At 52.5% G+C, this 23,520-nt stretch overlaps 11 protein-coding genes across 11 annotated transcripts; 6 read left to right on the top strand and 5 right to left on the bottom strand.

Moving 5' to 3' along the window:
- Window positions 1-27: 27 nt before the first annotated feature.
- On the bottom strand, window positions 28-2,592 carry K460DRAFT_363396 (catalase/peroxidase-like protein HPI). Its single transcript, XM_040932807.1, has 3 exons — window positions 2,326-2,592; window positions 1,798-2,270; window positions 28-1,745 (listed from the first exon to the last, which is right to left on the bottom strand). Exons 1-3 carry the CDS (start codon window positions 2,583-2,585, stop codon window positions 205-207), a joined length of 2,274 nt encoding a protein of 757 aa, XP_040789862.1. The 5' UTR covers window positions 2,586-2,592; the 3' UTR covers window positions 28-204.
- A 1,137-nt stretch (window positions 2,593-3,729) lies between these two features.
- On the top strand, window positions 3,730-8,179 carry K460DRAFT_374383 (uncharacterized protein; the record flags this gene model as incomplete). The annotated part of the gene is made up of 8 exons (XM_040934659.1): window positions 3,730-3,853; window positions 3,910-4,106; window positions 4,164-4,945; window positions 5,243-5,413; window positions 5,474-6,161; window positions 6,211-6,363; window positions 6,411-6,525; window positions 6,576-8,179. The coding sequence occupies 8 exons, from the start codon at window positions 3,730-3,732 to the stop codon at window positions 8,177-8,179; spliced, it is 3,834 nt and encodes a 1,277-aa protein (XP_040789861.1).
- A 506-nt stretch (window positions 8,180-8,685) lies between these two features.
- Window positions 8,686-11,115, top strand: K460DRAFT_363390 (alpha/beta-hydrolase). The gene has a single exon (XM_040932806.1). The coding sequence runs from the start codon at window positions 9,177-9,179 to the stop codon at window positions 11,091-11,093; it is 1,917 nt and encodes a 638-aa protein (XP_040789859.1). The 5' UTR covers window positions 8,686-9,176; the 3' UTR covers window positions 11,094-11,115.
- Window positions 8,691-9,298, top strand: K460DRAFT_56433 (uncharacterized protein). The gene is made up of 2 exons (XM_040938523.1): window positions 8,691-9,129; window positions 9,194-9,298. Exon 1 carries the CDS (start codon window positions 8,810-8,812, stop codon window positions 9,089-9,091), a length of 282 nt encoding a protein of 93 aa, XP_040789860.1. The 5' UTR covers window positions 8,691-8,809; the 3' UTR covers window positions 9,092-9,129; window positions 9,194-9,298.
- A 197-nt stretch (window positions 11,116-11,312) lies between the features above and the next one.
- Window positions 11,313-12,372, bottom strand: K460DRAFT_363389 (uncharacterized protein). The gene has a single exon (XM_040932805.1). It carries the CDS (start codon window positions 12,260-12,262, stop codon window positions 11,498-11,500), a length of 765 nt encoding a protein of 254 aa, XP_040789858.1. The 5' UTR covers window positions 12,263-12,372; the 3' UTR covers window positions 11,313-11,497.
- Window positions 12,373-12,956: 584 nt separating this feature from the next.
- On the bottom strand, window positions 12,957-16,179 carry K460DRAFT_56389 (DUF625-domain-containing protein). The gene is made up of 8 exons (XM_040938522.1): window positions 15,845-16,179; window positions 15,637-15,736; window positions 15,502-15,583; window positions 15,403-15,449; window positions 15,026-15,352; window positions 14,156-14,974; window positions 13,938-14,105; window positions 12,957-13,890 (listed from the first exon to the last, which is right to left on the bottom strand). Exons 1-8 carry the CDS (start codon window positions 15,947-15,949, stop codon window positions 12,992-12,994), a joined length of 2,547 nt encoding a protein of 848 aa, XP_040789857.1. The 5' UTR covers window positions 15,950-16,179; the 3' UTR covers window positions 12,957-12,991.
- A 1,606-nt stretch (window positions 16,180-17,785) lies between these two features.
- Window positions 17,786-18,368, top strand: K460DRAFT_279080 (uncharacterized protein; the record flags this gene model as incomplete). Its single annotated transcript, XM_040928304.1, has 2 exons — window positions 17,786-17,822; window positions 17,938-18,368. The coding sequence occupies 2 exons, from the start codon at window positions 17,786-17,788 to the stop codon at window positions 18,366-18,368; spliced, it is 468 nt and encodes a 155-aa protein (XP_040789856.1).
- Window positions 18,365-18,822, top strand: K460DRAFT_363387 (uncharacterized protein). Its single transcript, XM_040932804.1, has one exon. The coding sequence runs from the start codon at window positions 18,374-18,376 to the stop codon at window positions 18,527-18,529; it is 156 nt and encodes a 51-aa protein (XP_040789855.1). The 5' UTR covers window positions 18,365-18,373; the 3' UTR covers window positions 18,530-18,822.
- Window positions 18,823-18,969: 147 nt separating this feature from the next.
- K460DRAFT_363385 (glutation S-transferase) lies at window positions 18,970-20,254 on the top strand. The gene is made up of 2 exons (XM_040932803.1): window positions 18,970-19,349; window positions 19,475-20,254. The coding sequence occupies exons 1-2, from the start codon at window positions 19,318-19,320 to the stop codon at window positions 19,905-19,907; spliced, it is 465 nt and encodes a 154-aa protein (XP_040789854.1). The 5' UTR covers window positions 18,970-19,317; the 3' UTR covers window positions 19,908-20,254.
- A 666-nt stretch (window positions 20,255-20,920) lies between these two features.
- On the bottom strand, window positions 20,921-21,451 carry K460DRAFT_425943 (uncharacterized protein; the record flags this gene model as incomplete). The annotated part of the gene is made up of 2 exons (XM_040938239.1): window positions 20,921-21,384; window positions 21,448-21,451. 2 exons carry the CDS (start codon window positions 21,449-21,451, stop codon window positions 20,921-20,923), a joined length of 468 nt encoding a protein of 155 aa, XP_040789853.1.
- Window positions 21,452-21,820: 369 nt separating this feature from the next.
- K460DRAFT_306308 (FAD/NAD(P)-binding domain-containing protein) lies at window positions 21,821-23,445 on the bottom strand. The gene is made up of 2 exons (XM_040930032.1): window positions 23,272-23,445; window positions 21,821-23,209 (listed from the first exon to the last, which is right to left on the bottom strand). The coding sequence occupies exons 1-2, from the start codon at window positions 23,344-23,346 to the stop codon at window positions 21,926-21,928; spliced, it is 1,359 nt and encodes a 452-aa protein (XP_040789852.1). The 5' UTR covers window positions 23,347-23,445; the 3' UTR covers window positions 21,821-21,925.
- Window positions 23,446-23,520: the final 75 nt, after the last annotated feature.

The raw sequence follows: 23,520 nt of genomic DNA, 5'->3' as shown, positions 1-23,520 counted from the left end.
ATACTTTCATATCATTCCATTTCATAACCTATCCTATCCTATCTGCCTATCTGCCTATTTGATCCTACACTACGCTACCTAGGTATCTTTTGACGCTCTATGTAAAGGATTCATGTCTATCATAACTCGTCAGTCAACGGACACGAGCGGAGTGCCTCGTCTCAGAGCGAAACGAGCGAAACGCAAATGCAAACGAATCGCACTCTAAAGACGAGGCTTGGTCAGCGCACTCAATTTACCACTCACCGACTTGGTTTTCACATCGAACCGGTCGTTATTCATGATCTTGTCCCAAGCGGCCACAAAGTCCTTGACAAACTTGTCCGTGTTGTCCGACTGCGCGTAGAGCTCAGCAATAGACCGAAGCTCGGGATGCGAGCCAAAGATCAGGTCGTGGCGTGTGGCAGTCCACTTCTTCTGGCGTGACTTGCGGTCGCTGCCCTCGTACAGCTCAGGAGGGTTGCCAGAGCTGGCAGGCTTCCACTCCGTGTTGACGTCGAGCAGGTTGACGAAGAAGTCGTTGGTGAGCTGGCCGGGGCGCTTGGTCAAAACGCCGTGGGATGAACCGTCCCAGTTGGCGTTCAGGGCACGCATACCGCCGGTAAGGACGACCAACTCGGGTGCAGTGAGGCGGAGGAGGTGAGCCTTGTCCACGTCCAACTGCTCGGTGCGGACACGGTCGGTGCCCTTGCCGTAGTTACGGAAGCCGTCGGTGACGGGCTCGAGGTGCTCGAATGACTCAGCGTCGGTCTGCTCCTGTGTGGCATCGGTACGTCCAGGTGTGAACGGAACGGAGACACCAGCAGCCTTCTCGAGCGCGGCGACACCAGCCAAGACAATCAGATCAGCCAACGAGACCTTCTTGCTGGACTTGGACTTGACACCCTCGAGGGCCTTGAGGACCTCGGCGAGCTCCTTGGGGTTGTTGACTTCCCAATCCTTTTGAGGAGCGAGACGGATGCGGGCACCGTTGGCACCGCCACGCTTGTCGCTACCGCGGAAGGAAGCTGCTGACGCCCATGCAGTGCGGATGAGCTTCGCAGGCTCAATGCCAGCACTGAGAATCGCCTTCTTCAGGCTGGAGATGTCAGCTTCGCCAATGACCTCACCCTCGACGGCAGGCACAGGGTCTTCCCAGATAAGGACCTCTTTGGGAATTTCAGGACCGAGCCACCTCGATCGCGGGCCCATGTCACGGTGAAGCAGCTTGAACCAGGCGCGGCTAAACGCGTCGTGAAGCTCCTCTGGGTGGTCTAGCCAGCGACGAGTGATCTTCTCGAAGCCAGGGTCCATGCGCATGGACAAATCAGTGGTCAACATCCTTGGCTTGTGCTTCTTGTTCTGGTCGTAGGCGTCGGGAATGATCTCGTCAGTGGTCTTGGCGACATACTGGTTGGCACCAGCCGGGCTCTTCTCAAGTTCCCACTCGTACTTGTACAGGTACTCGAGGTACTTGTTGCTCCATTTGGTGGGAGTGCCGGTCCAGGTGACCTCCAGACCGCTAGTGATGGTATCTGGGCCATTGCCACGACCGTGCTTGTTGACCCAGCCGAAGCCTTGTGTTGCGAGGTCTTCGCTGTTGGGGTCGGGTCCCGTATTCTCTGAAGGAGCAGCACCGTGCGTCTTGCCGAAGGAATGGCCACCGATGATAAGAGCGGCAGTCTCCTCGTCGTTCATGGCCATACGGCTAAAGGTTGTGCGGATGTCTCGCGCGGCGGCAAGAGGGTCCGGAACACCGTCGGGACCTAGAAGTAGTCAGACACTGCGGGGTTCCAGATGTGAACGAGACAAACTCACCTTCAGGGTTGACATAGATGAGACCCATGTGGGCGGCAGCCAATGGCTTCTCAAGGTCTCGCGAGTGGATGTCCTTGTGGTCAACCTTGTGCTCGTCGCCATCAACGACACCCTCGCCCCCAACACCCTTGTGGCCGCGTGCGTAGCGGACCTCGTTGCCTAGCCACTCGGTCTCGCCACCCCAGTATACAGACTCGTCAGACTGGAAGGTGTCGGCACGGCCACCTGCGAAACCGAACGTCTCGCAGCCCATGGACTCGAGAGCGACGTTGCCGGTCAGGAGCATCAGATCGGCCCAGGAGATCTTGTTGCCGTACTTTTGCTTGATGGGCCAGAGCAGGCGGCGAGCCTTGTCGAGGGAGACGTTGTCGGGCCAGGCGTTGAGGGGAGCAAAGCGTTGCTGGCCATCACCACCGCCACCACGGCCGTCCGTGACACGGTAGGTTCCTGCAGAGTGCCATGCCATTCGGATGCTACCAAAAGACGTCAGCCTGCCAATTGTCACTGGGATGAAGAGGCTCCACTCACAAGAGACCACCATAGTGACCGAAATCCGCAGGCCACCAATCCTGCGAGTCTGTCATCAGGGCCGTGAGGTCCTTCTTCAGCGCCTCGTAGTCCAGCTTCTTGAACTCTTCGGCATAGTTGAAGTCGGCACCCAGCGGATTCTGCCGGGGGTCGTGCTGGCGGAGAATGTTGATCTTGAGCTCATTTGGCCACCAGTCTTGGTTCCTGGTGCCGCCGCCGGCGACATTGGCGTCCTTCATGGGACACTCGCCTTTAGACATGATGGATGCTTGTGTCGTGTGTGGTTGTGAGAGGAGATGTTAAGCAAACAAGCTGCAATGGGGCGTGTAGAGCCGCGAGTGGTGTATATAAGTAGTGGGGCTTTTCCATTCATAAGCATCATCATCTGGCCATCCACTCGCTGTTTGCCCCTCCCACAGCTGCAAGGTGCTCCGCATCCGTTAGCTAAATTGCGCCTAGGGTGCCGGCAGGTGCCCCCCACTATTGCGTCTTCTGCCCGGAGGCTCGACAGGAGGTGGGCGTGTTGACACTTCCCGAATGTCTCATTCGTGCAGCGCCTTGTGCGCTCCAAGACTGTCTCTCTAGACTGTCTGTCTGTCATTCCATTTCCTTCCTTTTGTCTCGAACATGCCATGCCAGCAAAGGAAGCGCAGCAAGTGGGCCCTCCAAAAGACCCCGCCCCCCTCGCGGAACCGCTCGTAAAACGAAATCCTTGATCAAACCTCCTCGCTGTGATTGGCCAGCTGTGGGTAACCACCAAGGAATCGATCGCCACACGCGTGCACGTGATCGTAGCATACGCCGAGGTCCGCCTGGCTTGCGGGCAGAACAGGAACGGGACCTGTGTTGGCGCAAGCTGGCGGTCCTGACACATTCGAGGGACCTAGACGTCGAAGATTGTGTCAGCGTGAATAGACTGATGAATCCATCCGGCACGTGCTGTCGTGCCGGCTTGACCGGCCGGCCTTCCCCATGTACATCACCCCGCATGCTTCTCCAACCTGGGGGATTCGTCCTATAGCCAAGACCCATTCAATTCAACATGCAAGGCCAGAGGATGCGGAAAGCTGCCGCGCTCGACTCTTTCTATATGATTCGTGAGCGCTGCATTAACTTTTCTGCCATGACGTCCCTTGTGTGGGCGATGGTAGAGACTACGTCGACGCTTCGGCACTCTGCCTTTGCCCATTGGCGCGGAAGACAAACTCAATGACAATGTGCACAGTGCTTGCCGTACTTTGGGTTGCGTAGCTTCCCTCTCCAATGAGGGGTAGAGGTAGGACGAGGGGTACATGTACGCCAGCTTCCACTCAATTCACTTGCCATTATATCGCTTCATCAAACGTCACACTGCCTTACCCGAGTCCTGCCAAACCCCCCTCAACAGTCGTTTGAAACATCATAATGGCAGAATCAGAAGAGAAGGCACAGACCTTTGACATCCCAAAGACATGCAAAGCAGGCGTAGTGGTTAATGAAGGCCCCGATTTTCACGTAGAGGTTCAAGATGTGCCAGTGCCAGAGCCTGGTACGTATTCGACGACTCCTCCAAACTACAAACGGCAATAGCTGACGGTGCTGAAGGGCCCACTGATGTTCTAATCAAGCTCAATGCAACCGGCATCTGCCATTCAGATCTCCACTTCATGTTGAACGACTGGGCGATACCGAAGATGTCAGTATTCGGAACAAAGTGCGCAGGCCACGAGGGGGCTGGAGTCATTGTCAAAGTCGGCGATCAAGTGAAGACGCTGAAGCCTGGTATGCGGGCTGGGTTCAAGGTAGGCTGAATGTCCTCAGGGTACCGACGGAAGGAAACAGGCGTTGACGGTTCAAAGCCCATTCAAGATACCTGCGGTGTCTGCGCGCTCTGTCGAGACGGCGACGAGTGCTACTGCACAAAGGCAGTCTTGACCGGCCTCATGTGTGACGGCTCGTACAAGCAGTACGTCGTCTCACCCGAGCGATACACGACGCTCATCCCCGATGGCGTAAATGACTATATTGCTGGCCCCATCATGTGCTCTGCTTCGACAATCTACACCTCGATCAAGGAATCCGGGCTGAAGCCAGGTGACTGGGCCGTCTTCCCAGGAGCCGGTGGTGGCGTGGGCATGCAGGGAGTCCAGCTTGCAAAAGCCATGGGTCTCCGCGCAGTAGCTGTTGACACTGGTGACGACAAGCAGAAGCTCTGTATCGACACCGCGGGCGCAGAGCATTTCATCGACTTCAAGAAGGTAGAAAGCGTTGCTGACGAAGTGGTCCGCATCTGCGATGGTGTGGGCGCACATGGAGTGTTCGTAACGGCGGTTCAGACCTACCCATCCTCTATATCCTATCTTGGCGGCCGTGTCGGCGGAAAAGTAATGTGCATTGGTCTGCCACCAGTGGGTAGTTACCACATGGACGTCGATCCGAATCAGATGTGCTTCAAGAAACAAAGCGTTCAGGGCACACTTGTCAGCAGCATGGCCGATGTCGACAAGACTCTGGAATTTGCCAAGCGAGGACTGCTGAAGCCCATCTACACGGTGTACCCGCTGAGCAAGTTTGATGAAGCGGTGCAGAAGCTGAGGCGGGGTGAGATTGCTGGACGGGCTGTGGTAGACTTCAACCAGGAGTAAACCGGGAATTTGGCACAAACGAGACGTGTAGGATGGCAGGAAGCGCCGACCTGTATTATAGTCTGATTGATGAATATCATGCGTACATTTTGAGACATGATGTGCGTTTACGCTGGATGTGCCTAGGCACGGTCGCAATGCCTTGAGTTTCGCCGACCGTACACGAGCCATCTTGTGTTTGTCGTGTTTGTCTTATCGGACCTCAGCCCTACGCATCTGAATACCAGCAGATAACTCGCCGTCTTGTCACGTCACGAAACAAGGGCTTGAGAATGCGCCCTAGCTTATCCCAGAGTATATGTCGAGGGCATGTCCAGGTCGTCACCCAGCCGGTCTCCGCTCGGACACACTGAAGCTTCGTCGAGCCGCACATCAAATGGAAAGCAGCCCGCGGTCGACGACGACCACAGCGATGAGGAGGCGCTGTTGGCAGACGATCCGCTAGAGCGCGACCTCCCTGAGCAGTACGCACACTCCATCTGTTCATTACATTACACATGCCAAGATGCTAATGCGCTGCCCAGAATCTCCTTCAAGCGCAAACAGAAGCCCACCGCATCGTCCTCGTCCTTTGGCCTACCCCGATTCTTCTCCTCGTCGTCCCCCGTCGGAACTCCTAGTGCTCGCCACTCTCCTCTCCCCGGCTCGTCGAATTCCCGCATCCAACAGCTTCGCAACACGCCGCGCGCAAACAGCGACACCGAGTTGATCCTCAACTACCTCGACACGCCGGGTAACGCGGGCGAACACCTCCAGGACACGAAAGATGCAACCGGGCTAGACTGGTATGTCGAGGGCCCGGGCCGGCGCGTGGGCTACGACGACCTCACGGCGATTGACTGGATCTTCGAGTACGCCAAAGAACGACAGCGGTTGCGGTACCTGTATTCTGGCGCAACCGGGGTACTGGGGCACTTGAAGCAGCTTGCAGATGCAAGCCAAGTCTGGATTATTCTAGTCGCTGCGGGTATACTCAGCGGAGGCATCGCGGCCTTCATTGATATAGCGAGCGATTGGTTGGCAGACCAGAAGACGGGGTACTGCAGTAATGTTGATGGCGATGGGCGATTCTATCTGAGCAAGGGGTTTTGCTGCTGGGGAATCGCCGAAATGCAAGAGTGTCACGATTGGAATTCCTGGGGTGAAGCAATGGGGATTGGCAGTGTGGGTGGGAAATGGATCGTCGAGTATATCTTCTTCATCCTGTTTTCGGTGAGTGGGTCCTCTCTGTGATTTGATATGGAAGTGCTTACAACAGTAGGTGCTGTTCGCTGCATGCGCCAGCCTTTTGATTCGAGAGTTCTCTCCGTACGCGATGCACAGCGGTATCCCTGAGATCAAGACGGTATTGGGAGGGTTTGTTATACGGCATTTCTTAGGAGGCTGGACATTGGTCACGAAAACTCTCGGCTTGGTACGTTGCTGCTCTCAACTCTATGATCTTAATGCTCATTACTACAGTGTCTTGCGGTCGCATCAGGCCTATGGCTAGGCAAAGAAGGCCCTCTAGTGCACGTGGCATGCTGTTCGGCTAACCTCTTCATGAAACTCTTCAGTAACGTGAATAACAATGAAGGTTAGCTAACTATTCAATTATTCTCGACAGCCTCGCTAAAACTTTTCTAGCGCGGAAACGCGAGGTTCTCTCTGCAGCAGCCGCTGCTGGTATCTCAGTCGCCTTCGGTGCACCCGTCGGTGGCGTACTCTTCTCCCTCGAGCAACTGTCCTACTACTTCCCCGACAAGACGATGTGGAGTAGCTTCGTCTGCGCCATGGTCGCAGCCGTCACGCTGCAAGCTTGCAACCCATTCCACACTGGCAAACTTGTCTTATATCAGGTTACCTACCACAGTGTATGGCACGACTTTGAACTTGTGCCCTTTGCCTTTTTGGGCGTATTGGGAGGTCTATTTGGAGGCCTGTTCATCAAGCTCAACATGAGCGTTGCCGAATGGCGAAAACATCGGCAGTATCTCAAAGGACCAGTGACTGAAGTCGTCATTGTGTCTTTCGTCACGGCCTTGATCAACTTTCCAATCAAGTTCATGCGCGCGCAAGCTTCCGAGCTTGTGCATATACTCTTCGCAGAGTGTGCAGACCTGACGGAAGATACGCTTGGCCTTTGCAAGTCCGGAAAGGCGAACACCGGCGTAGTAGCACTGCTTCTCATCTCGGCAGGTTTAGGCATTCTTCTGGCAAGCTTCACATTTGGATTGCAGATACCCGCTGGTATCATTCTCCCCTCCATGGCTATTGGCGGCCTCTTCGGTCGCGCCGTTGGGCTCAGCGTCTCAGTCTTCCAGCAAGCCTGGCCGTCTCTCTTCATCTTCGGTTCTTGCGCGCCCGACGTACCTTGCGTGACACCAGGGACATACGCCATTGTGGGCGCTGCATCCGCACTCGCAGGAACAACACGCATGACCGTCTCCATCGTTGTCATCATGTTCGAGCTCACAGGAGCACTTACCTATGTGCTGCCCATTATGATTGCTGTTATGATTAGCAAATGGATTGGCGATGCAATCTCTCCGCGTGGCATCTACGAATCCTGGATCCATTTCAAAGGGTACCCCTTCCTCGACAACCGTGACGATAACGGCTCGAGTATTCCTGACGTGTCCGCCGCGCACGTGATGACACGTATCGAAGACCTGACCGCCATCACTGCAACGGGCCACACGATTGATTCTCTCCGCAAAATGCTTACCAAACACCGCTTCCGTGGCTTCCCCGTCATTGACAACTCCCGCGACGCTCTTCTCCTCGGCTACATTTCCCGCACGGAGCTTCAATACGCGCTTCAAGCAGCCCTCACACCGCCCCGAAATCTCTCAGATGAGACAGACGCATATTTCTCCCACCAACCACTCTCCGACCCAACCATGTCTCTTGATCTACGGCCGTGGATGGATCAAACGCCCATCACACTAAACGCCAAAGCAAGTTTCCAACTCACAGTCAGCATGTTCCAGAAACTGGGGCTGCGCTATGTCCTGTTCACCGACCGCGGTACGCTCAGGGGCTTACTTACCAAGAAGGATGTCTGGTATGTGATGAATGGCATGGAGGAACAGGTGGAAGAGGAACGAGCAGAGGGCGGCGCGGGCTTGGGTGTTGGGAGAGGGGGACTGCGAGAGGAGAGGGATGGGGTCGATGAAGAGAGTGAGGAACGCGGCTTGTTGGAGAGGGAGGAGGAACAGGACCGCTTTATAAGCGCGAGGGAGAGATGAGTTGTGTAGTTGGAGATTTGCCGCGCTTCGCATAGTTGTTGTATTTTGAATAACGTAGACTAACGCCTCATTCGATTTTGACTCGGTGCGGCATGTTTATAAGCTGCTACAATACATTATTATGTCGATTTTGATGCGTTCCTGCACGGGGAAGCCGGTGGTGATCCCTAGGCGGATCTGTGCGTATCCGTCATCTTGCGAGGATGATGCTTGGTTGTGGCAAGTTTTCATGTTGATCGGTCATATCGGTGGAATTAAGATGGGGAAAGGATTCGCGTTCCTGGATCAGATCAAGGAAGCCAAGGACAGGAATAGAACAGGAGCCTTGAAACCGGTCATTTCTTTCATAATCTCACTGTTTGTTCTCGACCTTGTATCCCTCTCTTCGTAGGACGAAAGATATTGGCACCTCTTAGACTGGCCTTAGAAAGCATGATTCGAAGCGGTGAACACCCATCTTCCAAGGTTGAATCCGGTTCACGCGCACATCTGACCGCTGTCCACTTAGCATCCTCGAAACAATCGCCCAGCAACGAGCCACCCAATCAAGGAGGAAGATCGCTGGTTTGCCTTTTCATGTTCTAAGCAGGGTGGTGCAACCGATCCAGTGGGAAGGCTCGCGCGGTGGCTATGCGAGGCTTGTCACACGCGTGCATGCACCCATGCAGCGAAACATCTTTAAGGGCCGGGCCTCGCCGTTGGAACTTCGACGTCTTTCAGCTTCCACGCCTTCCTGATACCCTTTGTTGTTGTTTCACGGTCTCTTTGGTTTGTTCACAAGTGCGAAGGGTTACTGTGACAGAGGGACGTCTTGAAGCTTCTACCTATGCGAGCCTCGGTTGCGCGATCACGGCTATGACTGGGTTCCTGCATGCGACACGAACAGGACGAAGACGACGAGTAGCACGCTGAACGGACTTTGAATCGACTCACGCATTTTAGGAATTAGGGTTTACTTTCCCGGCTCCTGCTGCATTCTGACCAAGGAGTTCTAACCATGGCGCAACACCCAAGCGAACCCGAGCGACGGAGTAGGAAGAAGCATTCGCATACATCTTCTAAGGCGCCAAAGTCCCGATCAACAACCAGAAAGCCGCATGCTTCGCCGTCAGTGCCAAATTTATATACTCAGGGCTATACGCCCGCGGCTCAGACGGTTCCGACCCACTTTGTAGACCCGTATGTGCAGAATACGCTTAGGCCACCGCCAGGTCACCATAGCTATTCCACAAGTCCTCCTCGGCATCCAGTGTATGGCCAGATGCCTCAATATCCCGCCCAATACGGATCGCCGCCTGTACAGATTGTTTCGCCCTACGCTAGCCAATCAGCAGTACGGTTCACGTCACCTCCGCCCCAGAAGCCTCGCGAAGAAGGACCCTTTAAAGAACACTGGGACAGGATCGATCGCATGGCTGCCAGATCGTACGCTGATCTGCGAGAGGGCGCCGGGAAGAGCGTGACGAAACTGACATCGAATTATATCGAGAGGCCGACCCACGCGGTTGCGATGAAGAGCATGCAAACTCTATGCCGTGGAGCAGCGCTTTGCGATATCATCAGCACAAAGTTCGACTCGGTCATGACTAGTATCGATGATGAGCGGTTTAGCGGGAAAGAGCAGGATCTCATGATCTACAACAATCAGTCACAAGAATCCTCGGGTTCAGGCGTGCCTCTGGGTGAGGCTAGTTCTAGGGGGCAGGCACCCAACGATGTCTATCCAATGCTAGGTGGCGATAAAGGATCAAACCATTTCTCAAAAGTCTGGCTTTACTCTAACTCGCGATTACCACCGCACCTACCGCCTTTCAAAGTGTACATGCCTACCTACCCTCTGCTCTGCCTAGCAGCGACGTACTCTGAGCGCGTATACACACCTCCAGGCTCCAAGTCCAGCGAGTCGGAAACGCACATCCCCGCCGACTGGCGCAGCGGCACGAAAGCCATGGTGCTAAAGTCCGTGCCAGTAGAGGACCTGAACACGATTGTTTTTGCCATCCGCGGCAGCCAGACATTCATGGACTGGGCCGTCAACTACAATTCTGCGCCCAACAGCCCTGAAAACTTCCTCGACGATCCTTCCAATCTATGCCACGCGGGCTTTCTCTACGTAGCGAAGAAGATGGTTAAGCCCGTGGCCGACCGCCTGAAAGTGCTCCTGCAGGAAAATCCCGCCCGGTCAAACTGCAGCTTGCTCATCACTGGCCACTCTGCTGGCGGAGCGGTCGCAGCGCTGCTGTATGCGCACATGATGAGCACGAAGATCGAGTCGGAGCTCAACTACCTTACCAGCTTCTTCAAGCGCGTGCACTGCATTACGTTTGGCGCGCCGCCCGTTACTCTGCGACCCCTGGCCAAACCTACTGATAAGCGCCATCGCAAGAGCCTCTTCTACGCTTTCATCAACGAAGGCGATCCCGTCCCGCGCGCAGACAAAGGCGTAGTCAAAAGCCTACTGAAACTCTACGCCAGTCCCGCGCCCGCTGCATCCACACTCGCCTCAACCATAACGTCCATGTCGAAAATCAACCTCTCGCAACCGTCATGTTCCGCACCGCCCAAATCTAAACTCAAAATCTCCCTCCCGCATCGCCTTACCCGCCCTTCCAAATCGTCTCTGCAAACCAATAATACTCTATCCTCTTCCGCTGCTACGTCTACCAACCCTCCTCCCTGCACGCTCCCCGCTTGGCCCATCCCACTGTGCAGTCTTTCGCCCGCTGGCCGTCTCGTCGTTCTGCGACAAAGAATTGGGAGTAAACGAGGCGAAGAAGACGTCGAGGCTGTGACGGTCGATGATGAAATGTTGAAGAAAGTAGTCTATGGAGATCCGTTGAAGCATCAGATGAGAGTTTATCGGCGGCGGATCGAGGGCATTGCTGTGAGGGCTGTTACGGCGAGGCAGTGGTGAGTTGTATGAGTCGATGGACGACACGAGTGCTGGTTATATTTTAGATACCCCATTTCTTTTAACTTTTGTTACAGGGTGGTGTTATGTTTAGGTGTCAAGACTGAGACTGCGGGCTGGTCTTATGCCGCTTGCGCACACATATATATATATCGTTTTATCCGGGCATTCTACATACCTTGTCCAAATATAATCAGACTGTACGAATGCTTTCAGAATATTGTGCCAGTGTATGCCATTTTGTGCTAATTCGTAGTCTATTCATTATGATATATCGTCTCCCGTCTACCTACTGAACCGCAGGGAAGGGAAAGACACCATGGGAGAACAGAGGGTAAGCAAATATGTAAGAAAGAAATGCGTCGCACATGTCATTTATTCATCAATGCGCCCCTCTACACCCCTCGTCAATCCCTTTCGTACAGACAAAACTCAAACTTCACACCCTTCTCCTCCACCCCCTCATCCTGCACATCCTCGCCCGTAAACTCCTTCAACCCATCCCTCCCCACCTTTCTCCACACACTACTCGACTCCACATCCACCGGGAAAAATGTATCGCACTCATACTCGCTTTGTATTCTGGTAAGCAGCACGCGCTTCGTCTGCGGCAATTCCAGCGCACTCTGATACACGCTCGCGCCACCAATCACGAAAATGCGCTCAACATGTACATTCTCATCGTTTATCCTGCGCAGCTGTTCAAGTCGCGACAGCGCATCAACGATGCCTGAGCACACTAGCGGGCCTTCTACACCTCCATTGTCCTTGCCCAGTTGGGCTTGAAACGCCTCGGGCTGCCGTGTAATGACGATGTTCACCCGGTCTCTCAGCGGTCTAAACGATGCCGGAATTGAGGCCCATGTTTTGCGGCCCATGAGCACTGCGTTGATTCGTCGCACACTGTGATTCGCTGGCGATGACGATGGTGATGTTGATGACGAGGGCGAAACGCGCTTCGTCACCCTAGCAAAGTACCCCATTTCTTTCCTCAATTGCGGCCATGGTAGACCCCCTCCTTTCCCTATGCCGAGACTAGGTGTTGCGGCGAGTATGAGCGTAAGGGATGGTGTTGGAGGCATTGTGGACGCGTCGTTGCTGGCAGCAGATGTCGACTGGCTCGAATTTGCTTGTTCTGATTGTGCGGCGGGTAGCGAGGGGGGATTGAACATTGCGCCGTTGGCTTCGAGGGACACCAATTTGTTGCGTCGAAGTAGACTGTACGGTTGCTAGGGTGGGTATACTTGGTTGGGAGGATAAACGGAGGGGTATCGTTTAGAAATTAGATGACGTGCAAGAGGAGAAACACGCTAAGTCGCGACACGAAGAAACGTGACATGACCCTGCATAACGGCCGGGTAGCGCTACTCACATACCATGGCTCGCTTTGCTCCGGAAAGTTAGCCTAAAACAGTGCCTAGCGAAGTAAATATAAACAAGTGTAGATAGAGCAGGAATGGGGGCTTCCCAACGTGGCCTACTAATGATGTACATCACTCACAAATCTGCACAACATTGATTGTAGGTTTACTCCACTTTCACGTTCCCGTAGGAAGACGGCTAAAGGTATAATACACGGGCCTTGGACCCTCTGATGCGCACTGAAGAATCCAACACCTGCACAAGGCTCCAAACGCTCGCTTGCCTACATCATCCCATCATACCAGCCCATATCTCTCGCCGAATTTGGACATACCGAACGCCAATAAATACACCTTCCAATGCCGCTCCCGTACGATTCATTTGTGTCAAGAAGCAAGATCCTATAAAGCACAGCTCATACATAGTTCGATCGCGTGATCCGAATTTCCAATGGGTATCCTGTAAGTAGTAAAAGGCGTGCTGTGCAGCAGACATGGTAAGGCCTCCACATACTCCATTCCTCGTCTCGGGGTGCAGTATTATTCACCCTCCCCGCCCTCACCACCGCTCTTTACTGGTATAGACAATGATATCTTTTTCGGTCCTCCACCGCCGTCTTTGCCGGAGTTGATGTTTGGTGATTTTCGACGGAGGCTCCGTAAGCTGCCTGTACTTGTGTTGCTAGATGTCGAAGCGCGGCGCTTGGGCCCAGTAGTCGTAGAAATGTTTGCAAGGAGCTCGTCCTCCTCATCCTCTTCTCTGCGTCGCTTCTCCGAGATGCGTTCAGGTGGTGATCCAGCGGATGCCGATACAGGTGACGTAGTCTTTTCTGGAGTCTGCGTTGCCGCTGACATCTTGTGGACTAAGATGGGTACGTCTGCTGCGAGGATGTCCATGTCATCTTCGTCGACATCATCGTCAGGGTAGTTGACGAGAGGTCGCACGGGCGAAGCTCCGTTGAGAACAGGCTTTCCGGTACCAGAAATGTTCTCGTCTTCGTCGTCTGACGCATTGAAGTAGGCCTCTTCGTCTGCATCTACGTCTTTAAGACCTTGGCCCCACTTTCCACCGTTGACAGCTCCAACGTGCCGAGCGGGTGTATCGCTGTCTACACTAGTAAACGAGTGGTCCAGCTCTTGGGTAGTCACTGGTTCGTGCATCTGATCGTATCGCAGTATGAGGTTTTGGAAAGTGTCGACATAAGTTATCCCCTGTAGCTTCTCTCGGTAGGTTTCGACGAGATGTTGGACAATCATTTTGATGTTCTCACGCTTGATGAATTCGAACAGTTCTAAACATGCTGAGTTTAGGAGGTTGTCGCGTGGCATTGTGTCGAACAAAATCTTCAAGATCGGTTCGAACAATTGGTGCTGGATAATCTGACGGTTGTGTGTCTCGTCATGGAATCCAATCACAGTACGGAAGTACTTGAGTGCAGCTAAAATCTGTCAGTGATGAACTAGGAGAAGCCGTACGATAACTTACTCAGCTTTAGATGTTTCTCTGGGCAATCCATGAGCTGAGCGACCCGTGCCCCCAGGCCTTCCGACAGGACGAAATATTTACTGCGGTAGGCATGCTGTCTGATGAAGAAGCAAAGAACTTCTACCAGATGAGCGTATAATGACACTTCCTGCATGGTAAGATCGTCCACTAGTGCTTGTTAGCCATGAGTATGTCCAAGATAGGATTAGCAAGCTTACTTGACTGTCGGCCTTCGAGGTCCTTAAGAGGCTGGAACAGTTTCCGTGCGGACTCATCGTAAAAGTTCTGTATGAAGGAGTCCGTTTGAGGTATGGATGGTAATTGGCCCCTCATCTTCGCCAGGAAGTCGCTGTTCGTCCGCCCGAGCGCTTCTATTGATGCCGAGTTGGCGTTGGGATCGAGTAGGACCTTGATGGCATCCGCCATCTGCGCCTTAACTCCCAGGTCTACTTCAATCAAGAGCAACTCGATGATGGTATCAGTCAGTGGTTTCGACTTCTCCTGGATCGCCTTAAAAATATAGCTCCGCACCATCAGGGCATCGTGGTCGATGAGGGAAATTAGTGTGTCAATCCCGGCCAAGCGTATGGAGGCATCCTGATGCTTAAGCGCAAATTGTATCACTTCCAGCAAACCATTGCTGATGAAGTTCTGGTATAGTTGTGCCCGGCTATTAGCCTGCAGGCTCTTCGCAATGGTGCAACACTGCTGAATGAAAAGCACCGCGTCCTTCTTTCGCGCCAGACTTTGCTCTTTGGGTCCAACGATGCCGAAAAGCTCCTTGAGAAATGGTCCATTCGCTTGTAGATGCTGAACAATATCGACTTGGTGGAAGAATATGAGCGAATTGAGGACAGAGAATGTAGGATCGTCGAGAATGCGCGCGAGTACGACGTCCTTCAGATATTGTAGTCGGTATGTGTAGTGGATCTTTCTCTTGATGCTGTCATCCTCTATCTTGACCACCTCTTTGAACTTGGACTCGTCGCCGAGATACTGGCGGTGATTAGCCTTGTGCAATGGGAAATCTGGGTCATCTATCAAACGTCAGCACATGTGCCGTCATATCACAATTTGTTGCTACTCACACTCCAGGGCCCCGACTACACCCAGTACCACCGAATCTGTGACCACGTATTCGATGATGGAGGTGTCGTTGAGCAAGATGAGCATCTTCATGATGCTACATAGTCGATGTAAATCTGACACGCTCTCAAGATCCTCGGCCATCTCTACCAAAGGTATCAACTTGGGAATGTAGTTCTGGGCGAGAATGAACTTTGCTAGGGCTTCGCGACCACCGGGCGTGGAGTTTGCTGCGCGCATATGGTTCTCGATCTCGTGCAGGTTGCCGAGGTCAGGATTAGGAAGCAGTATGGGGCTAATGTGGTCGATGTCGTCTGAGAGGCCATCGTCTACGTCTTAGTTAGAGTGAAAAGATTTATGCGCACTAGACATGACATACCCTGCGCGAGCGCTTGCAACCGCGATTGCACTTCGTTCACAAAATCCCTGTCCAGCATTAATACAATGACCGCGTCCAAGAAAGGTTCTAGGTACACACCATATACTGGCGCAGCCCTCTGGCTCCTGAAAGCTGAGGGCCATGTCGGTACCATTTTGCTCGGTCCATACTATAAGCGTATCTGTGCACGTTTAGCCGCTGCCTTGGTGTTTCTATGTATGGGCGCGCTCGTACCCTGCTGCTTTTGGTAACCATCGTCTTTTGAGATCCGCGTCTCCAGTAACTGTCGCGTCTGGTCGTCCTCGGAGAGAACAAGGATCCTCGCTTCCTCCTGCTATGGTCGCACAAGTCAGCCTAGAACAGTGCAGCGCGTGCGGACCCTGATGCCCGCCTTACGGCGCAGAATTTGCAATGCAGCATATAGACAGAGGATGTGACCTACGCTTGTTACGACCCCTCTGCAGAAACCCGTGCCCCGATCGAACCAATCATTGTTCTTGAGCTCATAGACTTTGACGCGCTTACGATCGCCTGGCGCCAGAGCCATAATTCACACGCTCGCTGGATTTGTAGTCCCCAGTCCAGCACACGGGCGCGCGATGGCGACTATGTGCGCAGTATCGAATAGACGACGAGTCGAGGCCGGTGCGAAAACTTGGAGCGTGTGGAGGCGAAGTGGTTCGGGTCGCGCGCGCGTGTATGGATGGAGAGAGCGGGCTCCTCGTAGCGACTACGATGCGGCGGCAGGCGTCCGATGTACTACAACACCCCGGGACGCGCAGAGGTGAGAGCAAACTCGCTAGAAATGGGCGTGGTGGATGGATCGCTTCGGAGGAGTTGGGTGGGCGGTCTCGACGTGTGGTGATGAGCTAGTGCTTGGCAGCCAAAGCCTGGATCGCAACAGGCAGAGCCGCAACACCGCCGGTGAACCCTGAGTGTTGCCGGGCTGTGTGGAGTACGCTCTAAGGATATTGCGTAGTGCTGGGGGATGCCACCGACGCAGTGAAGATGAATTGGAACAGCTTTCGCCTCGGGGTGACGCTCCTTCCTTCCAAGCCTGACGCAATAACGCTTGGCGACGATCCGCAAGTCCTCACGAAACACGGCGCGTATCTGACCCCGTCCACACGACAACGACGACTACATGGCACATGTTTAACGCTTCTGCTGATCTATCTATATAATCTCAATATCATCACTGCTTTGCTGCTACCTACGCGCATGGGGTTTGTCTCTACGGCCCATGCGACACCCGTCACTACCATGTTGATACATGGCACGCAACCGAAACTTCAACAACTGGCTGCCGACTTCTGTGCAAAGTCATTGGTCCGCTCAGTGCTGCAAGAGATACGTTGAGCATGCATCTTCAGTCGGACGATACTCTCCCCATTGCGCTCTGAAATCAACTCTCAGTTAGTCACCAGGGCGCCTCCAGGGACCCTCATGAGATTAGCAAATTACAACGTTTAACCAGCGAGGTAATCTTCTAGACTACTCCAATCTTACACAACCAGCTGGCCACAAGTAGAAATGGCTAATGAAGGAGACGACGGGCCCTATCAGAATCTAGCAGGTATGGGGAATGGGTATCAGACGTCCTCCCAGCCGTGGGTACTAGCCGTTAGCTGTAAGACGGTAACGTAACGTCTCGTAGCACGCTTTCCTCTCAAAACCGGCATGTCTAAATCTCTCCAATGAAGAGTTGAAACTATAGAAGAGGAAGATCTACGCGAAGTATGTTGATGTCCGGCCCGTTTTCATCCAGATCGAGATGACATCGTGGGTAGCGAGCGGGCCTGTGCTGGCTGGGACGGGCTGTGGTTCCTGACGATCAGCCGTTGAAGCGGTTGTTTCATTGCGCGATGGACTTAAACCTTAATCTAAATCTAATGTTTGTTCCGGTCCTACTTTGGAATAGCTGCATAACGAAGGACTATCTCCTTCATTAGGCGTTCCGCGATGATAGTCGCGCCGGCAATTAACTCACCTGTACAACTTCACTACATGTTGTGAACCAACGAAAGTCGAACCCCATGACCGTCTCATCACAGGAGCTTAGCGGGTCATAATCCCACCTGTGTCATTCTTGTAGAACCCGTTACATTACACCAAGACACGATCCATAATGTGCGAAGGACCGCGGTACATAGTGTTGGTCTGAGGAGGCCGCCCTTGACCGTTAGATCTAGGTAGACAGTTTGACCTCTCTGACAGGAGTCGAAGAGAAATTTTCAGCTCCACACATCTCTCCGTGATTTAGTTCGAATGTTCTTCTCGGTGTAACTTCACCGAAGCACGGACCCAGGATTTACAGCTATCGATAAGCTCTCCACCGCGGAGGTGTTTCACGGACATTCTACACTCGACCTAGACATCAGCCATGAATCCTGCAGAACGTACCAAAGAAGCTTTGCTTGGTGAGTAGATCAACTGTTATTAATTATATGGTCCTCTTTTACCCTTTAGAGAAGCTCAATACCTACACTACTTTAGCGTATGCATTCCATTGAGCATCTGCTAATACATTCACAGCAAAGACCGAGCAACTCTGCAATTCGATCGCGGACAACAGGAATGCCGACCCCTGGGGCGGCGACGGTTACCTCTCCACTATCCTGCGAACTATCAGAATGGAGGAGACGAGCGACTACGCCCCGGCCGGGCAAACAAGTCTCAACGGCGCGTACGACTACGCGACTTCTGCGCATAAAGAGCTGGTAGTCAAGGAGCAGGCTGCAGGTCTCATCAAAACTGCTCAGGACATATCAACCCTCATACGAGATCTTCAGGAACTCTGGCTCTTTGGGGGCCTCGACACGCTCTCGAATCCTGCAGACGAGGAGGCGAACCGGACAAAGGCGCTGGCAGTTGCAGAGATGATCGAGGCTCTGGCAAAGACGCAGCCAGTTGGTGGGAAGGAGAATGTAGATGGGTCACACGCGTTGATCAACGGGGAGAAGTGAGCGACATGGACCACTTGCTTATTTCGGACGACACACAATGCGACGACTACGGATCCTATCAGGAGAAGAAACCGCATACGTCCGTGAAAGACTACTATGATGGCTGTTCTGAGTGCATCGCCATAATGCGGTACTCTCGTAATGTTGGCCACGAAGGCTAGACGATTGGTCGATGTGGCCTGAAGATGACCTTAGTCTAATTGCGATGCGCTCCAGAACAAGACAACTAGCGACGCAGCTATGCATCCAGGGTCGTTCCAATCCATGCTAGTTTGCAAAGATGTTCGTACCACTTGTGAAGGTCTTTGACATAGGTAGCCAAGGCTGGCGTGTCATGATTCGTACATCGAGCATCGGACAGGAGTCTATGCATGGGAACATCCGTCGTCATCCGAAGGAGAAATGACGAGCTCGTAGGAGGAACAATACATATTCAAAATGTTCCCGTACCGCCGCCTTTATATCTTAAATTTTCTGTTTCCTTTAACATACACCCTTTGATCTCTGATGCTAGGCTTACCACGGCTTACGCCCCACCAGTCTTACATGCAGTACAACCTCACTCTTTCGTATACCCTCAAACCTTCACTGGGCAACCAATAGCTACGATCGCATACGCATGCTCGTATGAAATTTAGTCCGTAGTATGCAATCAACGATGTCTCGAGTTCTACCGCGCAACGTCGCGCAAAGCACCGCCGGCGAGATGTTGAGCCGACTGCCCGCCCTCCGATGAAACTCGTCCGCGTCACAGCGTCCGACCAGCTTGGAATTGGCTCCCTACGTTACCATCAGCTTCCATTGCGATACAGAAAAAGCGTATAAGAGCCAAGCAATTTCCTGATTTCAACAGAGCATCCAGAACAACGATTGAGCTAAACTTGAACTCCAACAACCATTTCGAGTAAACAAACGAGCGACCTTTGAAACCGAAGAAGACAACGACAAAATGGCGATTGTTGATATTCCCAATGAGTATGGGTACGTATAGTTCCCCATTGTACTCTACAGTCCCCCAATTGCCCAAATTACACTATTTGCGTACTTTCAGCGAGCCTTCCGTAGCGCCCACAAACTTCTAATACCATTGACTAACACTCAACCAGCTACGTCCTGCTCGCAGCCGTATCCACCTTCTTCGTAGGCACCTGGCACGGCATGCGCGTCGGCGGTTTCCGCAAGGCAGCCAAGATCCCCTACCCCTACGAATACGCTTCCTACGAGCAAGTCCAGACCGCCTCGCCCACTAACGCGAACCTCATGCTCGCCTTCAACGCGGCCCAACGCGCGCACCAGAACTTTAACGAGAACCACCCTACCGCACTTGCAGCCATGCTGATAACCGGATTGAAGTACCCCACCACGGCTGCTGTGTTGGGCGCGGTGTGGAGTGTGAACAGGGTCGTTTATGCGATCGGATACACCAACAGTGGCAGCGAGGGTGGTAAGGGCAGGTACTATGGTGCGCTCTGGATGTTGGCGCATCACGTGATGGTCTTGATGTCTGTCAAGTCGGCATGGGACTTTATCAGCGCGTAGATATGCGCTATGGACACTACGATAGACACCAAAATTGGGGCTAGGAAGGTATCGATCTCGATATCTAAAGAACGCGAGAACCGAATGTCAACATTCTCCGCACTATCACCATTTTCCTACCAATGTTCGTGAAACCAACTCATTTAATGCGTCTATGTGACTGGTCATGGCGGAGTTTGAAAGTTCTTTCATTCTTTCTGTGCCTCGAAGGAACTTCATCTTTTATTCGTGTTTCAGAAGACCTAATTCCAGAGTATGATCCCGCAACTATGTACACATCGCAGCGCCAACGTAGTCACAAGCCTCATATTGAGCGTTACTCCTATAAATCAAGTATACATTGTAGCCAGAGTGCTCCATCTCATTCTAACGCGTCTAAGAATTTCCAAATCTAGAGTTTAATTCACCGACAACACCAACACTTCCCTTCAATTTTGTCGACTTCACCCCTCCACTTTTTTTGTTCCGCTCATCCACTCTTTACTTTCCTTTCCCAACTGACCCCAAACATCCCACCGCCAAAGAAATAAGAAATGAAGTACACAAAACAAAACCCTCAAACGAGTGTAATAAAAGACACTGAACCCAGTACTACAATCCCACCATGTCCTCGACGTAGCAATCATATTCTGTTCTCTCTCTCGTCTTGTCATCATTACTGGTAAATTTCCCCTGCACCTTCCCAAGGCATACCTAGACCTCTTCTTGTCCCAAATGTAGCAAAGAGGCGTCTCTACTCTGCATTTGATTCGGACGTGTTGTGGACATACGGCTGGTATTTTGCTTTAACGATTTGCTGGAAGACAGGATCGCCAGTAAGGCGTGGTGTGCCTTGATCTGTTGCTGAAAGCTGCACCGGGTTTCTCTCATCTTTTGCTGTCTTCTCATCTTCTATGTTTCCGTCTGCCGTGTTCGCATGATCTGTCTCTGCGTCCTCTGCTTGAACCGCAGACATACCAGTCCTATGCCCCAAATCGAACTCGCCCATGAGCATAGCATCTTTCAATTCCTGTTTATGCTGTCTTATCCACCCAATCCAGAAACGTCACTTGGGGAGGAGGAGACTTCGTCGTGTCGTTGGTCGTTCCAAAACTTCGCGTAACCTCAGAGATGTCCTCGTATGATTTGGATTTAGGAATGCGTAGCCGTGAAGCTGGCTTGTGATGGAGCACATCGAGCGTAAGGTCAGAGCTGCTCTCATGTCGAATCAAAGAACCATTATCGGTGCCTGAATTATCTTGGTCATGGCTAGAGTTTTGGTCATTGTTGGCTTCAGTGGTGCTAGAGATAGGAGCGATCTCGATATCTTGCGGCGAACTTGAGATGTTGTCGGTCTCTCTCTGGCCTGATTTGATGCTACCGTTCGTCTCAGTGTTCAGATCTCGTAGCTGAGCTAAGCGGCCTGCCCGCCTACGAGTTGCGTAAGACGAAAATATGAATCCTAGAAAAAAGGCGATGATTGCGACTACGAGGATAGCTGATTAGGTTCTAGTCAGTTCTTATTGCTACGACATATTTAGAGTATGTTGGAGAATCTTACCCATAGCGATGTCTTGTACAGCGAACTACCGAGAGACGAAAACAGGCTGCTGTAATTTCGACCGAAGGGTGTAAATGACTACTGAGATGAATGTCAATATTATGGAAGCCTGTTAATATGGAGCTAGAATCTGACGGTAGATTGTGTGTGATTAGGATTGAGGGAGAGCACGGCGCTTTTATATGCAGAGACCTACTACGTACGTTCCTTCATACTGATAAACTTTGTTTTGCGCTTATGAGACACTTCAAAATCACAAACTATCAAACAAATTAAGACCGGCCAGCGGATATCCAAAGCATCCCGTGCACCGTCATTCGCAACCTAACAGTGAAGGCGCACGTCCGCTCTCTCTTTGTCTCAGGGTAAATTTCGTAGTCAATGTTTGGGGAAGACACTTTCACCACCTATAGCCAGGCAGTAAACCCCATTTGAGCATGATTGGATTTGTTGCACTCAAACTACGGAAGCGGCTTTATCACAACACGTCGCTTATCGCCCACTCTGGCCAAACCTCCTCTTCTCTAGGTTTACTCGCAAGGTTGCGATCGTGTATATGCTCCTTCAGTGGTAGGTCTTGATGCTGGCTTCTCTCCCCCATATCCACACCCCTCTTCTGAACCGTCCGTGCATACCCAAGGGTCTGCTTCTTCCACTCTTTCCTACTGACCCCACCTGCGATCATGTCTGCCAAGATCATAGCATCGAAGCACGCCTGGCTGGTACTAGCTACCGTATGCGGTCGGAAGCCAGCCAATGCATCCCCGATAAGGATTACGCGTCCGTTAAAAAAATCGTTCGTGGGCGAGATTACATCGGTGACTGCTTGGACGAAGGGCTTCTTGGTTCCGCATACAATCTCGGAAAACTGTGGTGGTAGCTTCTCTTTCGCAATCTGACGTTGCTTTTCCCATGCTTTCGGATCGGTTTTACCCGGAGGCATTGTGATGCGATGGTATTGACCGTCGACGTCGGTCATCAGTTCGCGGAACTCGGGCGACGGGTTGATTAGGGAGGGCGATGGGAGGTTAGTGTAGTACACGAAATTGATGAGACGTTGGCCAGGTTTTAGTGTGCCGTTCTTTCCAGGAATCAGATAGGCGAGAATCTGAACTCCCTTGGCGTGGAAGAATGTGAAGCGTTCACTAAATGCTTCGCGTGTCTTTGGGCTGACTTCACCTTCTGGTACGGTGCCTCGTAAAGCGACATAGCCTGCATACGTGCGCTCAACATCCGGCGTGAGAATAGACCGGATCGTCGAGCTTGGCCCGTCGGCACCGATGACCAAATCAGCTACCATATCCCTCTCCTTCCCCTCATTTGTCTCACATCTGACCGTCACCCTGTCTCCTTTCTCTTCCACGCTAGTGACCTTGTGTCCATGCAGGTGGGTAACCTTGGCCTCCCTGGAATCTTCCTCGGGTACGTCACAGTAGTCACTCTTCACACCATCAACATTCGCTCTGAGGATATGGTATACCAAGTCCCAGCTTGTCATGTTTTGACGCATATCCTCCTTGTGTATGATGTCTCCATCTTTGTCCAGGTACTGTCGTCTGATAGAACCTGCAGCAAGATCTCGTCCACATTTGTCATAGCGCTTGAAGAAGGCAAGCGTATCCCCACCTGCAACAATGCCGGCACCTTGGTTATGAAGAAGGGGTGTAGGGTTGCGCTCAAGAAGGGTGATCGTGTGCGCGTGGGGAGGCGGCAGGCGTTTGAGAGCAAGAGCGGTTGCTAAGCCGCCTAGGGAGGCTCCGACCTAGGCGGTAGATCAGCATCACATGAATCGGGTCAGAAGTTGTATGTATGCACGGTGCTTACGATTATAATTTCAAGGTTCTCAGTCGCTGCATGGGGAAAGTCCTCAGACTGCGGATTCCTATCACTCTGAGCCATGGTCAAACGTTTCAACCAGTGTCAAAAACAGCTCTCTTGAGGGACGGAATCTTTATGTTTACCATGAAGCGTAATTGATCCATTGGCGCCCAAATGGCGTCGATATTAATAGGGGGCGAGCTGACGACGTTAAAGGGCTATGACGACATGCGTTTCAAAGCCGAGATCGTGGGG

This window comes from Cucurbitaria berberidis (assembly GCF_010015615.1).
Source record: "Cucurbitaria berberidis CBS 394.84 unplaced genomic scaffold K460scaffold_2, whole genome shotgun sequence".
In the NCBI taxonomy this organism is placed as follows: Eukaryota; Fungi; Ascomycota; class Dothideomycetes; order Pleosporales; family Cucurbitariaceae; genus Cucurbitaria; species Cucurbitaria berberidis.
This window is presented reverse-complemented; position numbering and strand designations above follow the sequence as displayed.